A 17,303-nucleotide genomic window follows, 5' to 3' on the forward strand; every position below is an offset into this window, starting at 1 on the left:
CTTCTATAGATCTATAAAGTTTCCTAAATTTTAATTATCTTTTGTGTTAACACTATCCCAGTCTTAACACACCAAGAATTATAAATATTTGTTGATGCTTACATAAGAAATTGTATTGTTAATTGTAAATAAGCAAAGTGAAGTGCTCTCGTTAATGTATGTGATGGGAAAATTTTGAATCTTGATTAGTAGTGACACAATTTTCTTATTCAATTTTGATTAATATGTTAGAGAATTCAGTCTAGCTCCAATCATTTTGGCTAATGTATATGTATTATATATGTTATGTTTATGATAAATAAAATGGTAATTCTTCATCATGGTATTGTATTTGTAATAAGTAATTGATGAATGTTCTTAGAATAGTATATATGTAACCAGAGAATCTAGATGTATTTTGATCATGAGAACTCTATGTATGTATATGGTGACCATTTTAAAAATATTCGTAACATCAATATTACCCTAATCAAAGACAAAAATAATATAATAAAACTATCTTCGTATTAAACAGCTTTACTAAAAGGTAGTGATATGTCTCGCGTGTCAATAATGTTTTTTAATAACTTAGTTATAATACCATTCTTTAGAACTCTTATCATTCGAAAAGACATGCTATTACGTTGTAATAATTAAATTTTGAGTTAGTAATTGTATGAATATTTGGATATAACAAAATTTCTCTTGAATTTAAAATTACAATGTTGGAAATTGCATGAAAGTATGAAAATGATAATTTTCAAAATTTGTAGGGTTTATTTGTGATATTGTTTTATACAAGCATTATAACTTATACAAAGGTTATGAAGATATTTTGATATTAAATTAGGACCTTAATTATATCATTATAACACCTAAAAAGGTTAATCAATTTTGTTTAGGTATTGTCAATTAATTTTGATCAATTTAATTAATTTTACTAACTTTTTAAAATGGAGAAGAAAAGGTTATTTTATTAACTTTTTAAAATGGAGAAGTAGAAATTGTGTCAAGTTTAATTTGATGATCAAAGATGAATTAAAAGTTCTGTAAGTCTTGTGTTATTGGGTAATTATCATCATGATATTTCAATAAACTTACTTGAATAATGAACAATTTCACTGCCCATACAAAGATCCCATAAACTAAAAAATCCCATCACCAAGAATGCAAATGAATTGAGCTGAATTGATTAAGCTGTCCGCTGTTGTTGCACGATCAAAACTGAGCATCTACCACTGTAATCCTTTGATGCCAGAAGATCTCCAAGGGCTCCAAGCTCAGGAAATTCAGTCCATTGGCTCAGCCCTGACGTCTGAGGCGACTCTACGTCAGCTCTCCTCCCAACAATTATGAGATTGAATTCACTCACCACAGAGTGAAGTATTCTTGCCGTTTCAGGTCCATCGCTCACCTTCATCTCCTCGTAATGTATATACCCATTCTTCTGCACATCCCTCAATATCACCGTATCCAGCATTTTCCCCCAATTATCCCCCTTCACCTCGTTTTCGGCCGCAACCAAATGAATCACTGTGAGGGTCACCCTGGTGTTTAGAGCCATCCGTTTTGCGAAAGTTAAGGCCTCGCGATCATCATGGCCTCCTATAAATATGACTGCAACATGGTATTCTGGTTCTGATAATGGGTCATCGTAAACCGGACGGTTTATTTTGCCGCGGTCAATGAGGATTCCTACTGAACAAGGAGACATTTCCAGGACCTTGGAATTTAGGGTTCTTATGTATTTATCATCCGACTCTATGTTTCCATCAATGTACCATCTGCGATGGAATGGAAGGATTATCAGCGATGAGGCTTTGTCCAATGCAAGAGTGCATATATCTTCCTGCATAAAATTAGGCGAAGAAACTGCTGTGAAGGCGTTGACAGATATGGCTCCCCAATTGGTTCCCTCAAATTTATCAAAAGAAACGATGATGTTTTCGAAATATGAAGAGACATTGGGGCTTCTTCTCTTGTCGTGGGAAATGAAGATTGGAGTTGATTGTCCTCTAAGCTTCATGAGATGAAGAACGTTAACCACCATGGGACTGTCTTTAGAAGGCAATGCGACATCCAATAGATTGATTGCTGCGGTTACATCATCGGGTACATGAATGCAAGATACTATTGAAAGCTCTGAATTTGGCTTCAAAGCCATGATGTTCCTCTTATGGTAGCCTGCATATTTTCTTGCTGGGTCGTAGAGACTTGTCACAAGCATTGGCACAACGATTGACATAAACAGGATGAAATAAAACAGAAGGGCATATAATTCTGCATCTATAATCTGCATTCAAAACAAGTATAAGGAAATTAAAAATAAACGGAATATTAATTAGTGACTATCTCATATAAAAGATATACCTTTTTGTCGCTGAAGTAGATGAACCCGGCGAGCTCAACAGCACCTTTAGAGCACATAATGGCAGAAACTGTTAAAGCATCTTTAAAAGGCATGTTGTTATACAAGGATGGCAGCAAGCAAGCCACAAATTTCACCATCATCGCTACGGCGATCGAAAATGCAGTTACAATTGAGAGATGACTGCGAAAAATGATGAACAATTTTTCGACCCTCATACCAGATGTTACAAATAACATGGGTAAAAATATTTGATTCATCATACTTTCTAACTTCTCAACCAAAGTAGATCCCACTGGTGGTCCATCTGGAATTGCCAGTCCAAGAAGATGAGGCCCCAAGAACCTAAACCTTGGAGACCATTTGGCTGAAATTACAGAAAGCAGAAACATGAATACAAAAAGTCCAATGAAAAACTTGTCTAGAAGCTTGCCTTCAGGGAGGCGTCTAACGACGAATTTGATTGCAGGCCGAATCACCAAAAAGAGGAACGCAGTGTAGATGAGAATAATGGAAAATTCGATGAGAACACTGTGAAAATTTTCTCCGAACAAATTGCAAAAAACAAAGAGAAATATGCTCAAAATTCCACTAACAATTGCGGAACTTTGTGCGATTCGGCCAAGTTCTGAATTTATGATCTTTAATTCACTGAGCACACAAGTTATGACTGGAAATGTCGAAGAAGCATAACCAAATGCAATCTCCATTTGTATATCCTTTTCTTCTTTAGTATTGCAGAAAACCTGTAGGATTGATAAAGCAAACAGTGCAGGCGGTATAATTGACAGGAAACCAATGTAAATTGCCCTTTTACTCAATCTTGTCACCATGGTTGGATCCATTTTAACGCCACTAAAGAAAAGAAAGCCAGCATAGCCAAATGCCCCGAAGACTCCAATCCCATTTACGGCGTCACTATTTAACAACTTTGTGGAAGCAGTTTTTCCGATTACCGCTGGAGAGAGTATCAGGCCAGCCTTGTAATTCATACAAATAACACAAGTTTTATTAACATTGATGAACAATTACAAGAATATTAATTAAAGAACATAAAACATTGAAGAAATCTTACGATAAGCTGAGAGGTGTACAGTGGAAATCCCAAGTGTTTGAAAGTGTAATGGCAAGCTTGAGAGATGAAGAATACCAAACCCATGATCAGTTCAACTCTTGGAAAAGAATAATCCAACCAATCATCCTCTCCTCCTTCTGCCAGTCCCTTTAACAAGCCAGGTGAATGAACCTTAGGGGGAAGAACCAGGCATACTTTTGTTTGATTATTGAAATCTGGTTGGCCTGAAAAACTCATGATTATTATCAATTAATGTGGCTTAATCAGCTTTGCTAATTAATTTTTCTCCTGTTTGTTGGTTCTCAAGAAATCCAAGAACTTAGAATTTTTGAGATGGGGGGGATGAATTATGTATACGGAGAAGGGATCAAACAACTGGCTAATTTGTTAGCAACTATTTTAGTTGGTTTTAGGAACTAATTAGAAAAGCTGATAACTAACATTTTATCAAATTATTGCTATATTTAGGAATAATAATTACAGTTTTTATAAATATACAGACCATTACAATATATATCTGCTGTAACTAATTCTTAAAAGTTGGAAGCATATTTTGAAAACTAATTAGATGAAATTGCTGTACCTGTAGATAAGTTAATGGTTAAATTATGGTTAATTATGGTTAAAAATGATGTTTCATATAGTTATCTTCGGTCAATCTCAAAACTGGATATCAAATGATGATGACCACACACCCACACAATGCAATAAATTTGTTACCATACACTAAACAAAATTCAAAACATTCCATTCAAATGAAATCCGAAACAATACAATAACATAGGCTGACCAATACGCAAAGTTAGTACAAAGAAAAATAGTTATCTATCAAGTTCAACTACAAATCCACCATAAGCATAAGAAAATAATGAAAACCAAGTAAAAAACAAGTATAGGAAGCTTTCCCAAATTAATCTCAAGACACGAATTCTGCTAGGTCTAGCCTCCCTTGATCTTACCAACCTTTAGTCTTCGAAATCCTACAAAAAGGATCAGAAAAAATGTTAAGAAAATCGCAAACAGTTCAATATATAGCCTTGATGGAACGAGCATTATTGGCGTTGGAATACCCATTTTGAACATTAACAACGTCCATTCCTTCCTCTATGATTCTACTTGGTCGTTCTAGTGGTTGTCTTAATATTTCAATGAAGTCTGGAATGTCTCTTCTTTCTTTAGGGGCGCTTGTTCCTTAAGGTCCAGACTTCAAGCTCGTTCCATTTTTTAACAACCCTGTTATGCCTCATGTTGGTCTTAACCTTGGCACGTCGATCATTCCTGATTGGAACACCTGTTCCTCTTGGAAATTTACTTCGTCAACCAACTTTTGTAATATCAATCCAAATCAAGAGCCAAAATTTTAATTTTCTTTTCAAACATACCCTTTTACTTGCTAAATATAATATTGCCGAGATTAGAGCTGTTTATCCGATCAGCAAATCAAAATTCAATCAAAACTATGCGATTGGGAATATAGCATACAGTAAATATATATATGAGCTTATCAGAAACATTGTATTGGTTTAAAATCATATTATTATGAAGAAGATATGAAATGTAGTATTGTCCTTGTGTAATTTTATACCATGTCAATTAGTGTGACAACTTTGACACTCATACCAACTATAACAATATGCGGGCTTTTATACTCAATTGGTGTAATTTCCATCCAATATAGAGTATCTTAACCAAAGTTAATAACAACCAGGATGCTCTAAACTTGCTGAAGAAGTTAGTTGGAGCAATGCGATGAGAATCATCAATTTTGAAACAGAAAACTTAGGTTTAAGTAGTGAAGAAATATATTGATGAAATGAATAGCAGTGGTTAGCACTGCAGTCCCATTGTCAAATTAGTATAACAAATTAACAGTATTTAGTTTGTGCAGGCACCAATTTCATACAAGAAAGTGCACTTGATTGTGGCTGAACTAGATATGTAAAATAAGCTAAAAATGAAACTCTTTCCAGCTTTCGAACCCTTCCTTTTTTATCCACTGTTGAATTCTCATTCTTCATTCATTTAATTCTTGCTTTTCATTCTTTCTTCTTTTGTTTTTGGTACTTGAAATATAAATAACATTGCAGGCCCTCGAAGATACCCAACTGAGACTTGCATTTTACTTCCTCCTAAGATCAACTCTGCAGGATTGTTAAGGGAACTTGATGATAAAAATTATAGATGGCTGGATTATGCATCTCCTAGACTTCAGTTGTTGATAGTTTTAATCTTTCTCCTAACTCAAGGCTTTCATTATTTTCTCAAACATTTTGGTCTGCCACTCATGACTTCCCAAATCATTGTTTGTTAAACTTCTCACGAATTTCAATAGAAATTTCCATTGTTATTGGTTGTTTGAAGTGCTAATTAATCTGACTATTTTGTCTTCTAAACTAGGCTGGTCTTTTATTATCTGAAGCAGTGCTTCCAAAAAGTTTGTCACAAGTTCTGATGTCACAAGACAATGTACAATTGCTAGGCACCTTCGGGGAGTTTGGCTACACATTTTTTGTGTTTCTGAGTGGGGTGAAAATGGACATGAGCATGGTAACTAGAGTGGGATCAAAGGCTTGTTATCTGGCTATTATATCGATCCTGGTACCGATGTTATACGCTGTGTCAAGCATAGTGCTTTTCAGCAACAACCAGGAAGAATTAACCACCATCTTGTATCTTTTACCATTGTTTTATATGACATCCTTTCCAGTCATTCATTGCCTGCTTACAGAGTTGAAAATCCTCAACTCCGAACTTGGTAGATTAGCACGCTCAACAACAATTATTGCTGACTTTCTTAGTTTTTTTTCTGGACTTGGTGTCATATTTGCTTTAGATGCAACTAAAGGAGCTCCTGCAGCCTTTTCATCTGAACTAGTTACTGTATTCCTCTTCATTTTAATCGTTATGATTGTGTTCCGGCCGGTAATGCTTTTGGTTGTAAAATTAACCCTGAAGGGCAGCAGGTTAACCAAACTTGCCTTTGTGCAATAGTAGTGGTGTTCCTTGTAAGTATGAGGCTAATTCCTGAAGGGTTTAACAAGTTTTCCCTCATGGTGATTTATGTTCTTGGTCTATCTGTCCCACATGGACCCCCCTTTGGGATCTGCTTTAGTGGAAAAATTTGAGTGTATGGCTTCAGGTTTGTTTCTGCCAATATTTGTCACAACATGTTCCATGAGATTGCAAAAGTTGACACCTGATTTCAAGAATGAAATGGTGAAAAGCATGCAGTTATTGCTTATATGACTTTAGTGGTGATGTTTTTGTCACTGCTTTTTAGGAAAATGCATAAACATGATGCATATGCTCTTTCTCTCATCTTACGCTCCAAAGGTGTCATTGAGCTTGCAGCCTATACCTTCATGAGTGATGGAAAGGTATTTAATCAGCCTTAACAACTAATCTAATTAAACTTCATTTTTATTCAATCAAATTCAAATTAACAATAATTCTGCTTGTTCTTATTATCAAGTGCAGATGCTCTCTCCAGAAGTATTCCTTGCAGGACTTACGTTTGTTGCGTTCAGTGCAAGCATTGTGCCTGTTTTGGTGAGACAATTTTATGCTCCTACAAGAAAATATGCAGGCTATCAAATTAGAAAAACTATGGATGCGAAGCTTGATACAGAGCTGCAAATTGCTGCTTGCATTCATGTTCCAAACAATGTCACATCAGTTATCAACATGTTGAACATCTTTTATTCTACAAGAGAAACCCCTCTAGCCGTTAATGTGTTGCACCTTGTGAAGCTTAATGGGGTAGCAGCCCCAGTTTTTCTTTCCCATCAAAAGAGATGCAAAAGTGTCACTGGTTATTGGTACTCTGAGAATGTTATTCTTTCTTTCAAGAAATTTGAGGGCAATCATTTTGGGGCTGTAACAATGAATGCCTTCACAGCTATCTGCCCACCAGAGTTGATGCATGATGATATTTGCATTCTTGCACTTGACAAACTTGCCTCTCTTATTGTTCTCCCATTTCATCGAACTTGGTACATCGATGGCTCACTTGAATCCGAAGACCACATTATCAGGAATCTAAACCTCAAAGTCCTGGAAAAGGCTCCTTGTTCAATAGGAATCCTCATCGATCATGGCAGTATAAGGCGACCGATTTACTCAGATGCACTAACAGATTCATACCACAATGTAGCAATGCCATTCTTCGGTGGCAACGATGACCGCGAGGCGTTGACACTAGCCAAAAGAATGGCCAGGAACCACAAAGTCAGGCTTACAGTAGCACAATTCATAGCCAAAAGCAAGGGTGAAGTAGAAGTAGACTGGGAAATTATTCTTGATTCTGAGGTTTTGAGAGATGCTAAGAGCAATGAATATATCAACTACATTAACCATGTGGTAAAGGATGGACATGAAACAGTGAAGATTATTCATTCTATGGTGAATGAATTTGATCTCATCATCGTTGGAAGAAGGTACAACATTGAAGATCCGCAGACTTCAGGACTGAAAGAATGGAGTGAATTTCCAGAAACTGGAATCACGGGAGACCTGCTTGCTTCGAAAGATTTAACTGGGAAATGTTCAGTCTTGGCTGTGCAACAACAACATATAAATTAATGAGTAAGAATTATGCCAATTTAGAAATCGGAGTAATAGTGGGTACATATTTTTATAGAACATTAAGTAAATGTTTTGTAGTTGTAATTTGATTTGTGTAAATTTCCCTTAAAAATATCAATGTCGAATATTCAACTTTTTCCAAATATCAAAATTTTTTTTTTCTCTTTTTCCTACTGCAATATTTTATTTTAAAGTGATGTTAATTTTATAAAATTGTATTCAGAAATGATTAAAAAAAATGTATGAGAAAATATAAATATGATTTATTAAATTATACGTTATAATAAAAAATAAACCTTAAAGATAATGAGCAATACTATACGTACTCATTTTAGATACATAAATATATATATATATATATATATATATATATATATATATATATATATATATATATATATATATATATAAAGAAGTATATATAGTTTTATTATTTCTGAAAACTTCTACTCATTTTTTTTTTCAAAAACATTGACCTAGGCAATAGTTTTTGTCTTGATCCTTCATTCTCTCTTTGTAACTCAAGACTTGAAATAATCAAATATATGCATGTTTCTTTCTATGATATTTAAAGAAATTTAGCTCTTAACTTTTGTGTACAACCACAAACTTTTCATATTTTGTAATTTTTCTTTAATAAAATTATACATATATATTTTTAATATATAATTTAGACATATAAATTATGTGTCATTATTATTTATGTATCTAAAATATGTACCAAAATTGTATACTCGTAGTTTGGTTTTTTTTTCTTATGAGAAGAAATCTAGTCAAAATAATAAAAATTTCTTTCCCGCAATTTTTCTTGGCTACAAACCATGAGGGAGCTTCTCTTAGCCTATTTATGTTGAAAATGTGACTTTAAAATCTTTCAGCTAAGTATATAGCGAACTTGTGAACTAGCTAATTAGCCATGGCAAATTTGGCTTTTAACCAAATAACATGAAAACCTTACCCATAAACAACAATAATATGTTACTGTAGTGATTTCAGGATAAACTTACATAGCTAAAATGCAGGTGAGCCAGAAAATCATTTAACAATAATGAGGAGTAAATTAAATACGTTAGTTACAACCTCTTTAACTCGCAACTCTCACTGCATCAATAGGCATTTAAACTGAAAATTCTGGATAAGCTTAACTAGTGGCGTCCTCCTACCACAAAACTTTCAGAAAAAATAGCTTCTTGTTACTTGTTAGTGTAACCAGTAACCAATTAGGTGAAGATTATCATAATATTACTATATATATAAATGGTATATCTTTCCTAGTTTTGGCATCAATCATATATCTTCTGCTTAGATTACTAATAATCTTATAAGATTTGTCTGACTTATTGTTTATTATGGCTGCCGAGGGAACCCTGAATCAAACCAAGATTTGCCTTACACTGCCCCCTAAGATTCAATCGAGTGGCTTGTGGAAGGGACTTGCATTGGGAGGAAAACTAGACTGGTTCAGTTTTGGACTGCCAAGACTTGAACTATTCATTGCCATAATCTTTGTCATCACTCATTTCTCTCATTCCATCCTCAAGCGATCAGGCCTTCCAATGTTCATCTCTCAGCTTATTGTAAGCACATCCGTTTCCTTTTTCACTCACCCCAATTGATCACTAATTGTATCTACCAGTAAAAAGGTATATAATTTGGTTTAAATCATAAAACTAGATTAAACCATTAAAAAAATTTTGTTTGATTTAGTTTGATTTTTGTTGATAAATTTTTAAAAAATAGTTTACGGTTTAAATTACAATTTGGATGACTTTCAAACCAAACCAAGTTGTAAATTATATTATATATATAATATATATATATATATATATATATATATATATATATATATATATATATATATATATATATATATATAACCATATTCGATAGAATATTTCAATAAATAATTATGTGTAACACTTGTTTTTCATATACATTTTGTTATTTTTTTACATATTTATTATATATATATTTCATATCATCTTATATGTTTATTTTATCACTAGAAAATTATAATTTAATTATTATTTATTAAATACTATATATTTAAAAATAAATTATTTTTAATAGATTTAAACTATAATTCAAATCATACCAAATAATTTTTTTCATTTGATTTAAAACTGGAAATTTTTTAAATTATTTTTTTAATTTGATTTTAAAAAGTTCCTAAACCGCACCAATCCAACCGTACACAACTCTACATGCCAGTATTATTTGAATTAATTTTGTAACTAGTTACAATGATTTCTGTGAACTAGACTGGCCTGCTGCTTTCTCCAGCAGTAATAGGAAAGACCACAGCCGACAAGATGTTTACAGAAGAAGTTGTGCAAGTTCTTACCACCCTGGGGTCATTTGGTTATGCTTTCTTTTTCTTCCTGATCGGAGTGAAAACGAATCCAGGCATGGTAACCAAAGTGGCCAAAAGAGCTTTTTTCATAGGCCTTCTTGCTGTGACAATACCTCTGCTTTCTGCAATTATGATCCCGCATTTATTCACATTGAAGGATCAGGATAAGATCGAACTTCTGTTTCTTTCACCACCTTATGCTATGACTGCATTTCCTGTCATCTATTGTCTTCTCAGCGAACTGAAGATCCTGAATTCGGAACTCGGAAGAATAGCTCTATCTTCTGCAATTGTTAGTGACCTTTTGGGCCTGTTTTTCGCTGTCTCTACAACACTTTTGAGAGTCGCATTGCAAAAGGATATTCGCACAGCTATGTATGATCTCGTATATGTTATTGCCTTCATTAGTTTTCTTTTTCTGGTGCTCCGGCCTGGAATTAAATACGTGATTACATACATTCCTGAAGGCCAGCCTGTGAACCAAATCTTCATCTCGATCATCCTGTTATGTTTTCTAATGTGCTTATCTCTCACCAGATGGTTTGGTGATTTTTTCTTGTTGGGGGTTTATGTTTTTGGTTTAGCAATCCCAGATGGACCACCATTGGGGTCTGATTTGGTGGATAAGACCGAAACCATGGTGAAGAATTTACTTTTGCCAATTTTTGTTACAACATGCGGCATGAGGATTGAGACTTTGTTAATCCGATTTGATGATCATTTCACAAGTCTTAATGCATTGACCGCTGCTGTAGCTTTGTTAGTTAAATTTCTAGTCTGCTTGCTTCCACCACTGTATTGCAAAATGCCTAATTATGATGCGGTTGCTCTCGCTCTCATTATGAGCTGCAAAGGCTTTGTCGAGATGGCAATCTTCAGCTTCCTGTTCGACAGCAAGGTATTTCTTCAGATCATTGTAGTCTCTATAAAATAAAAAAAATGATATTAGTGAGGAAATATAAAAAATAGATAAATATTTAATTATTATAAGTATTATTTTTACTATTATAAATAAATTTATTATTTTAATAAGAAAAAATAATTATTAAAAGTTATATTCTTTCATTAAAAATTTTTAAAAAGAAATTTTGTTATAATAAAAATATTATTGTCATTAATACTTTTAATATGAAAACTATAATAACAAATGATAATAAATTTTTTTTCATCATTAAAAATTGTTAACAATAAAAAATAAACTTTAACTATCATTTTTCTTAGTATAAATAATTGGTTAATAAAATTTAAAAAAAAGTACTTATGACTTGTTATTTTTCTGTTATTATGGTGAGTTTTTGATAGTGTGACCTGTCCTGATATCAACAAATCATTCTAATTAATCGAACTTTATAATTTCTTTAATCAATAAACTGCAGATTATAGACGAACAAACATACTGTTTCATGTTTTACATTGTCATTTATACGGCGAGCGTTGTGCCGGCTATGGTGAAGTTGCTCTATGACCCTTCGAGAAAATACGCAGGCTACCAGAACAGGAGCATCATGGCTGCCAAGCCCAACACAGAGCTAGAAATAGTAGCTTGCATTCATGTACCAGACAATGTAAGTGCAGTGATCAACTTATTGGACGTTGCATTTCCATCTCAGGACAATCTTATGTCTGTAAATGTGCTTCATCTTGTCAAGCTCAGTGGGCAGGCATCTCCTATCTTCATTTCCCACCAAAAGAAGAAGAAAGATCTCGCCAACCACTCTTACTCCGAAAATGTCATCATTTCCTTCACCAAGTTTCAGGGAATCTACTGGGGAGCTTTATCCGTCAATACTTTCACAGCAGTCTCTCCACCGAATCTGATGCACGATGATATATGTACTCTCGCATTGGACAAATTGGCATCTCTTATAATCCTCCCGTTTCATCGAAGATGGTACATCGACGGATCTATTGAATCAGAAGATGAAATTATAAGGACCTTAAATTCCAGGGTCCTGGAAAAGTCTCCTTGTTCCGTTGGAATTCTGATAGACCGAGGCAACATCAGACGGCCTGTGGTGGATCCATTATCCGAGCCTGAATACAACGTCGGAGTTATATTCCTGGGCGGTCCGGACGACCGAGAGGTCTTATCTTTCGCCAAAAGGATTGCACCAAACACCAGAGTCAACCTCTCCGTGCTGCATTTTACAGCTGAAAAGAGCGATGATTGTGATTCCGAGGAATGGGAAAAAACAATTGATAATGTATCACTTAGAGATATAAAAACCAATGGGTACATCAACTATATGCAATATGCGGTAAAAGACGGACCTGAAACAACAATGATAATTCGTTCTGTAATTAGCGAATATAACCTGATGATAGTCGGAAGAAGAGAGAATTTGGATTCAAAACAAACGTCGGGGCTGAAAGAATGGACCGAATTTCCGGAACTTGGGGTCCTAGGAGACCTGCTTGTGTCAATGGACGTGGGCAGATGCTCAGTCCTCGTTGTGCAGCAACAACAGACAAGCTAGTAAGAGCAACCAAGTTTAGTTGCATGGCAGTTGATTAGTTGGTGTAGCGGAGCCTTTTCTGTACTGGAGATATTAAGCCAACATCTTCGTATTGAGGAAGAATTTCTGCGATAGAGGAGGGGAAGGAGATAATGTAAACAAGAATGAATTGGCTAACTGCAATTTTCCAATCAATTCCAATCATTCTTGCACAGACGATTATAGAAGACTCTATTAAATCCATAGAGTTTTAGAAAACCCTAATTGTACTATCTAATGGAGAGATTGATTTGATGTCACAAGAATCACCTAAAACCACAATACCTTTTGGAACAGATACTTTATCACTTTTGTCTATTTTGAGGAGTATACTTAGTGTGTCAAGGGCTAGATTTGAAGCAAATTTGTTCAAACTCAATACAAGTTTTGTTTGAATAAACTTAAGGCCAAACGACTATTTCCCACCCAAGGTTTGATGTTTTCTCAAAAGTCCCCCCTTTAACTATGGAAACACCAAACACCCATCCATGGTCGATTAGATTTAACCAAACCCTAACGGTGGTAGGGGTAAAATCGTCATTTTTGCTATAATATTAAAAATAAACTTAAATAGAATATATTTTGCCTCCTTAAACTTTAAAAACTAAAACTTTCCCCCAGCCTAAGTTTTAAAAAATCGCAGTTTCACCCTAGGGTTTCTTTTTGAAATCTCCAGCGACATTTCCGACTCCATTGCCGATGGTCTCTTCCTCCCGAAGCATCCTCTCCTTCCGACGATCTTTTTCCTCCCATTTAGACCCCCCATCGGAGTCGGAGAAGTCGTGGAAGACGAAGAACTTTGTCGGGGAAGACGAAGTTCTTCGTCTTCCCAGTCATCATCGTCGTCTTCATCTTCCAACTGCGATCGGGCTTAATCTTCGTCTTCATCTTCCAACTGCGATCGTCGTCGTCAGATAAGTCGTCTAGGAAGACGATTTCTCTTCCCAGACGACTTATCTCTGCGTCGGATGAGTAATGCAAAAGTTTAGGGAGGCCGTCGGTGGAAGAGAAACCGTCGGGAGGGGAAGACGGCCGGTGATGGCGCCGGAGAGATAAACCCTAGGGGGGAAATGCGATATTTTCAAACCCTAGGGGGGGAAATGAGATATTTTCAAACTTAGCTTAGGGAAAAAATGTTAGTTTTTAAACTTTTAGGGGGGAAAATGAGATTAAATTTACCACTGTTAGGGTTTGGTTAAATCTAACCGGCCATAGGTGGGTGTTTGGTGTTTCCATAGTTAAAGGGGGGATTTTTGAGAAAACATCAAACCTTGGGTGGGAAATAGTCGTTTGGCCTAAACTTAAACATAAGTTTAACATTTATGAATTTGAGTTAAAATATATTTAAAAACTGATCCCGAGTCCAAACCCGAACCTGAGCTAGAATATATTAAAAAAACTTTAAACAATACCGCACAAGCCAGAGGAGAATTAAATTTGAGTGAACGATTGCGACAAGCCTGAGCCAAGTTTAGTTTGTCTACATGAACCTAAGTCTTATGCGAGCCAAACACAAACTCTCAATCCATAAAGCAAGTTGAAAAAGAAAGAGTTCTCAAGGCTTGGCGAGCCCGAGTTGTGCCCCCTGAAAATGAATCAAAAATAATTTCACCTTGTTCCAACTTAGCTTGGGTTGAATTCAGCTATGCTAATAATCCAAATTAAAAGCACAATATAAAGTATAATGATATTTATAATATGATCACATAATATTCGGATAACTGATTCTAGACTATATGTTTAATTAATTTTATTTTAATTTTAAAAAAAAAAACATAATAAATGATGCCCAAATAAGAAATCCCAAAGTTAAAAGAACCACGTCACCCTAAAAGCAGAAGAAACAGAAAGTTTGATTTCAAAGAGAATCAAGACAAGAATAAGAAGGTCCAATGTTATCATTAAGGTAAAACTTGGGCATCATAAAAGAGACCTTCGCATTCTTAAGAGACGAAAGGAAGCGGTTCAACAAAATATATCTGTAAAGATAGAAGCCTTTTCACAACATATGGTTAATGGAAAATGAAATTGTGTTGAATTCCTCCACAGCAATGGTAAAAACAAAAGCAATCTGGAATTCTGATTCACTTCTGAATCAGTACTAATTCTTACAAATGTTTATCATGTGCCTAAAGTTAGGAAAAATCTTGCATCCTGTAACCTTCTAAACAAGTTCCAGTTTAAACTTATATTGGAGTAAAACAAGTTTGTTTTGTCTAAGGGTGGTAACTTTGTCAGAAAGGCTTCCTGTATGAGAGTCTGCTCAAACTCAGTATTAATAAAATGAGTGTTTTGTCTACTTATATGATTGACTCCTTTAATCAAACTACATATACACACTTTTAAGTATATAATTGAATACATAAATTATATATCATTATATAACTAAATGATTTTAAATAAAAACTAAAATAATATTCAATCATATGATAACACATTGTTTCTGTATTTAATTATATATTTAAAAGTGTGTATACATAGTATTACTTTGTTCGTAAACAAAGTAACGAGAAGTCTCATCTTCCACCCCTCTTCAAAACTTTTTTAGCATAAAAAATTCATAGTTTTCTGGCACTAAATTAGTGTTAAGTTAATCTCATAAATACAACACTTGATTCTTGGCAAGCTTACAAAATTCGAGAGTATTCCAATTATGGTTTGATCCGTGCACAATGCAAGAGTAATATTATATACACAAATAATGGTTTATCACTATATGATTAGATATGTTTAAATTAGAAATAAAATAATACTCAATTACATACTAATATATCATTATTTGTATACAAAACTATACATATTGTTTGTATATATAGTTTTATTGATACAAGTAAACATAATATTTGCATAACCCAATACATCACACTACTAGTAGGGACATATAACATCTCAAGAAAAAGCAATGATTTATACCATGCCTTGAAGCTAAGAGTAATTCTAATACTTGTGGCAACATGGGGCATAAAAACGAAAGAGAGTGTGTCTCAATTCTTACACAGATTTCCAACATCTAAATTCCCTGATCTCTATCAGTTTCTTGTGACAATGTTTTCTGCCAAAAGAATCTCTTGTAGCTCTGTTGGCGGATCCTGATAAAATATTAACTCATTTGACGAATCTAAAGTAAATTTGGACATTCAATCAGAAGTTTTATTTACTTCTTAAAACACATACACAAACCTCATTTGTCAATTCTTATAATACATATTATTTATGTCTCTAAAGTGTTTAGTGAGAGAACTTTCTAATTCAATATGTAGAATGTACCAAATGAATTATCACTTTAGAGTCAGATTTAATTTAAACATTTGAAGCTCCATGCTCTTTAGCTACTTCAAGTCCTAGTTTAATAGCCTATAATTGAGCTTCTACCACTAAACAAATTCATAAATTCTTGGTGAATTCCCCAAGTAATTAAAGCCTGCAATTTTGATAATTTCCCTAACTCCTACAATACCAATCACTTTTGACACAACAGTGTCAACATTTAGTATCCAAGACTTATCCATAGGAGGCAATTAGTAAATATCCCAAGTAACAAAATCCTCAATTAATATTTTCTTAGAGAAGATTTCCAAACCTCCACAACTGTATTAGCATAATCAAAAATTACCTAAACTCTTTTTGTTGGTCTTGAAAAATCAACATCATAAAACTCTTTATTTCGCCAACTCCACAGTAGGTAACAAGTACAACTGAACCACACATCCCAGTTGTGTCCTAAAACTTGTTTACCTCTTTGGCTAAAATTTAGGCTTAGTTAGTTATCACCATTTAACCTATAAAATAACTTTTTATGCTTGATTCTCGGCAAGCTTGCATAAAAAATTCATAGTTTTCTGGCTCTAAATTAGTGTTCAGTTAATCTCATAAATACAACACTTGATTCTTGGCAAGCTTGCAAAATTCAAGAGTATTCCAATTATGGTTTGATCCATGCACAATGTAAGAGTAATATTATATACATAAACAATGGTTTATCCTAAATATATTTAAATTAAAGATAAAATGATATTCAATTACATGTTAATATATTATTATTTGTGCACAAAATTATACATAATATTTATGTACATTATTTTATTGATACAAGTAAACATAATATTTGCATAACCCAATACATCACACTACTAGTAGGGGCATATAACATCTCAAGAAAAAGCAATGATTTATACCATGCCTTGAAGCTAAGAGTACTTCTAATATTTGTGGCAACATGGGGCATAAAAACAAGAGTGTGTCTCAATTCCTACACAGATTTCTTTTTTTTCAATACAAGATCAAGTCAAAGACTAAAAAGGCTAACATTGAATCAAAGACATTAATCTAAGTTTGAAGTTTCAATGTTTTCTACCAAAAGAATCTCGGCAATCCTGTTGGTGGATCCTAATAAAATGTTAACTCATTTAACAAGTCTAAAGTAAATTTGGATATTCAATCACTAGTTTT

General features: G+C 33.9%; 3 protein-coding genes across 3 annotated transcripts; 2 read left to right on the forward strand and 1 right to left on the reverse strand.

Moving 5' to 3' along the window:
• Positions 1-1,171: 1,171 nt before the first annotated feature.
• LOC123218989 (cation/H(+) antiporter 4-like) lies at positions 1,172-3,339 on the reverse strand. Its single transcript, XM_044640647.1, has 2 exons — positions 2,350-3,339; positions 1,172-2,272 (listed from the first exon to the last, which is right to left on the reverse strand). Exons 1-2 carry the CDS (start codon positions 3,337-3,339, stop codon positions 1,172-1,174), a joined length of 2,091 nt encoding a protein of 696 aa, XP_044496582.1.
• A 2,367-nt stretch (positions 3,340-5,706) lies between these two features.
• On the forward strand, positions 5,707-8,003 carry LOC123218991 (cation/H(+) antiporter 4-like). Its single transcript, XM_044640648.1, is given in 6 exon segments — positions 5,707-5,724; positions 5,820-6,302; positions 6,386-6,511; positions 6,513-6,652; positions 6,703-6,799; positions 6,900-8,003. Coding segments are annotated over 6 exon segments (1,968 nt in total).
• A 1,352-nt stretch (positions 8,004-9,355) lies between these two features.
• On the forward strand, positions 9,356-12,836 carry LOC123218992 (cation/H(+) antiporter 4-like). Its single transcript, XM_044640649.1, has 3 exons — positions 9,356-9,583; positions 10,268-11,257; positions 11,736-12,836. The coding sequence occupies exons 1-3, from the start codon at positions 9,356-9,358 to the stop codon at positions 12,834-12,836; spliced, it is 2,319 nt and encodes a 772-aa protein (XP_044496584.1).
• The last annotated feature ends 4,467 nt before the right edge of the window (positions 12,837-17,303 follow it).

The sequence above is a fragment of the Mangifera indica genome, chromosome 6, assembly GCF_011075055.1.
Source record: "Mangifera indica cultivar Alphonso chromosome 6, CATAS_Mindica_2.1, whole genome shotgun sequence".
Classification (NCBI taxonomy): Eukaryota; Viridiplantae; Streptophyta; class Magnoliopsida; order Sapindales; family Anacardiaceae; genus Mangifera; species Mangifera indica.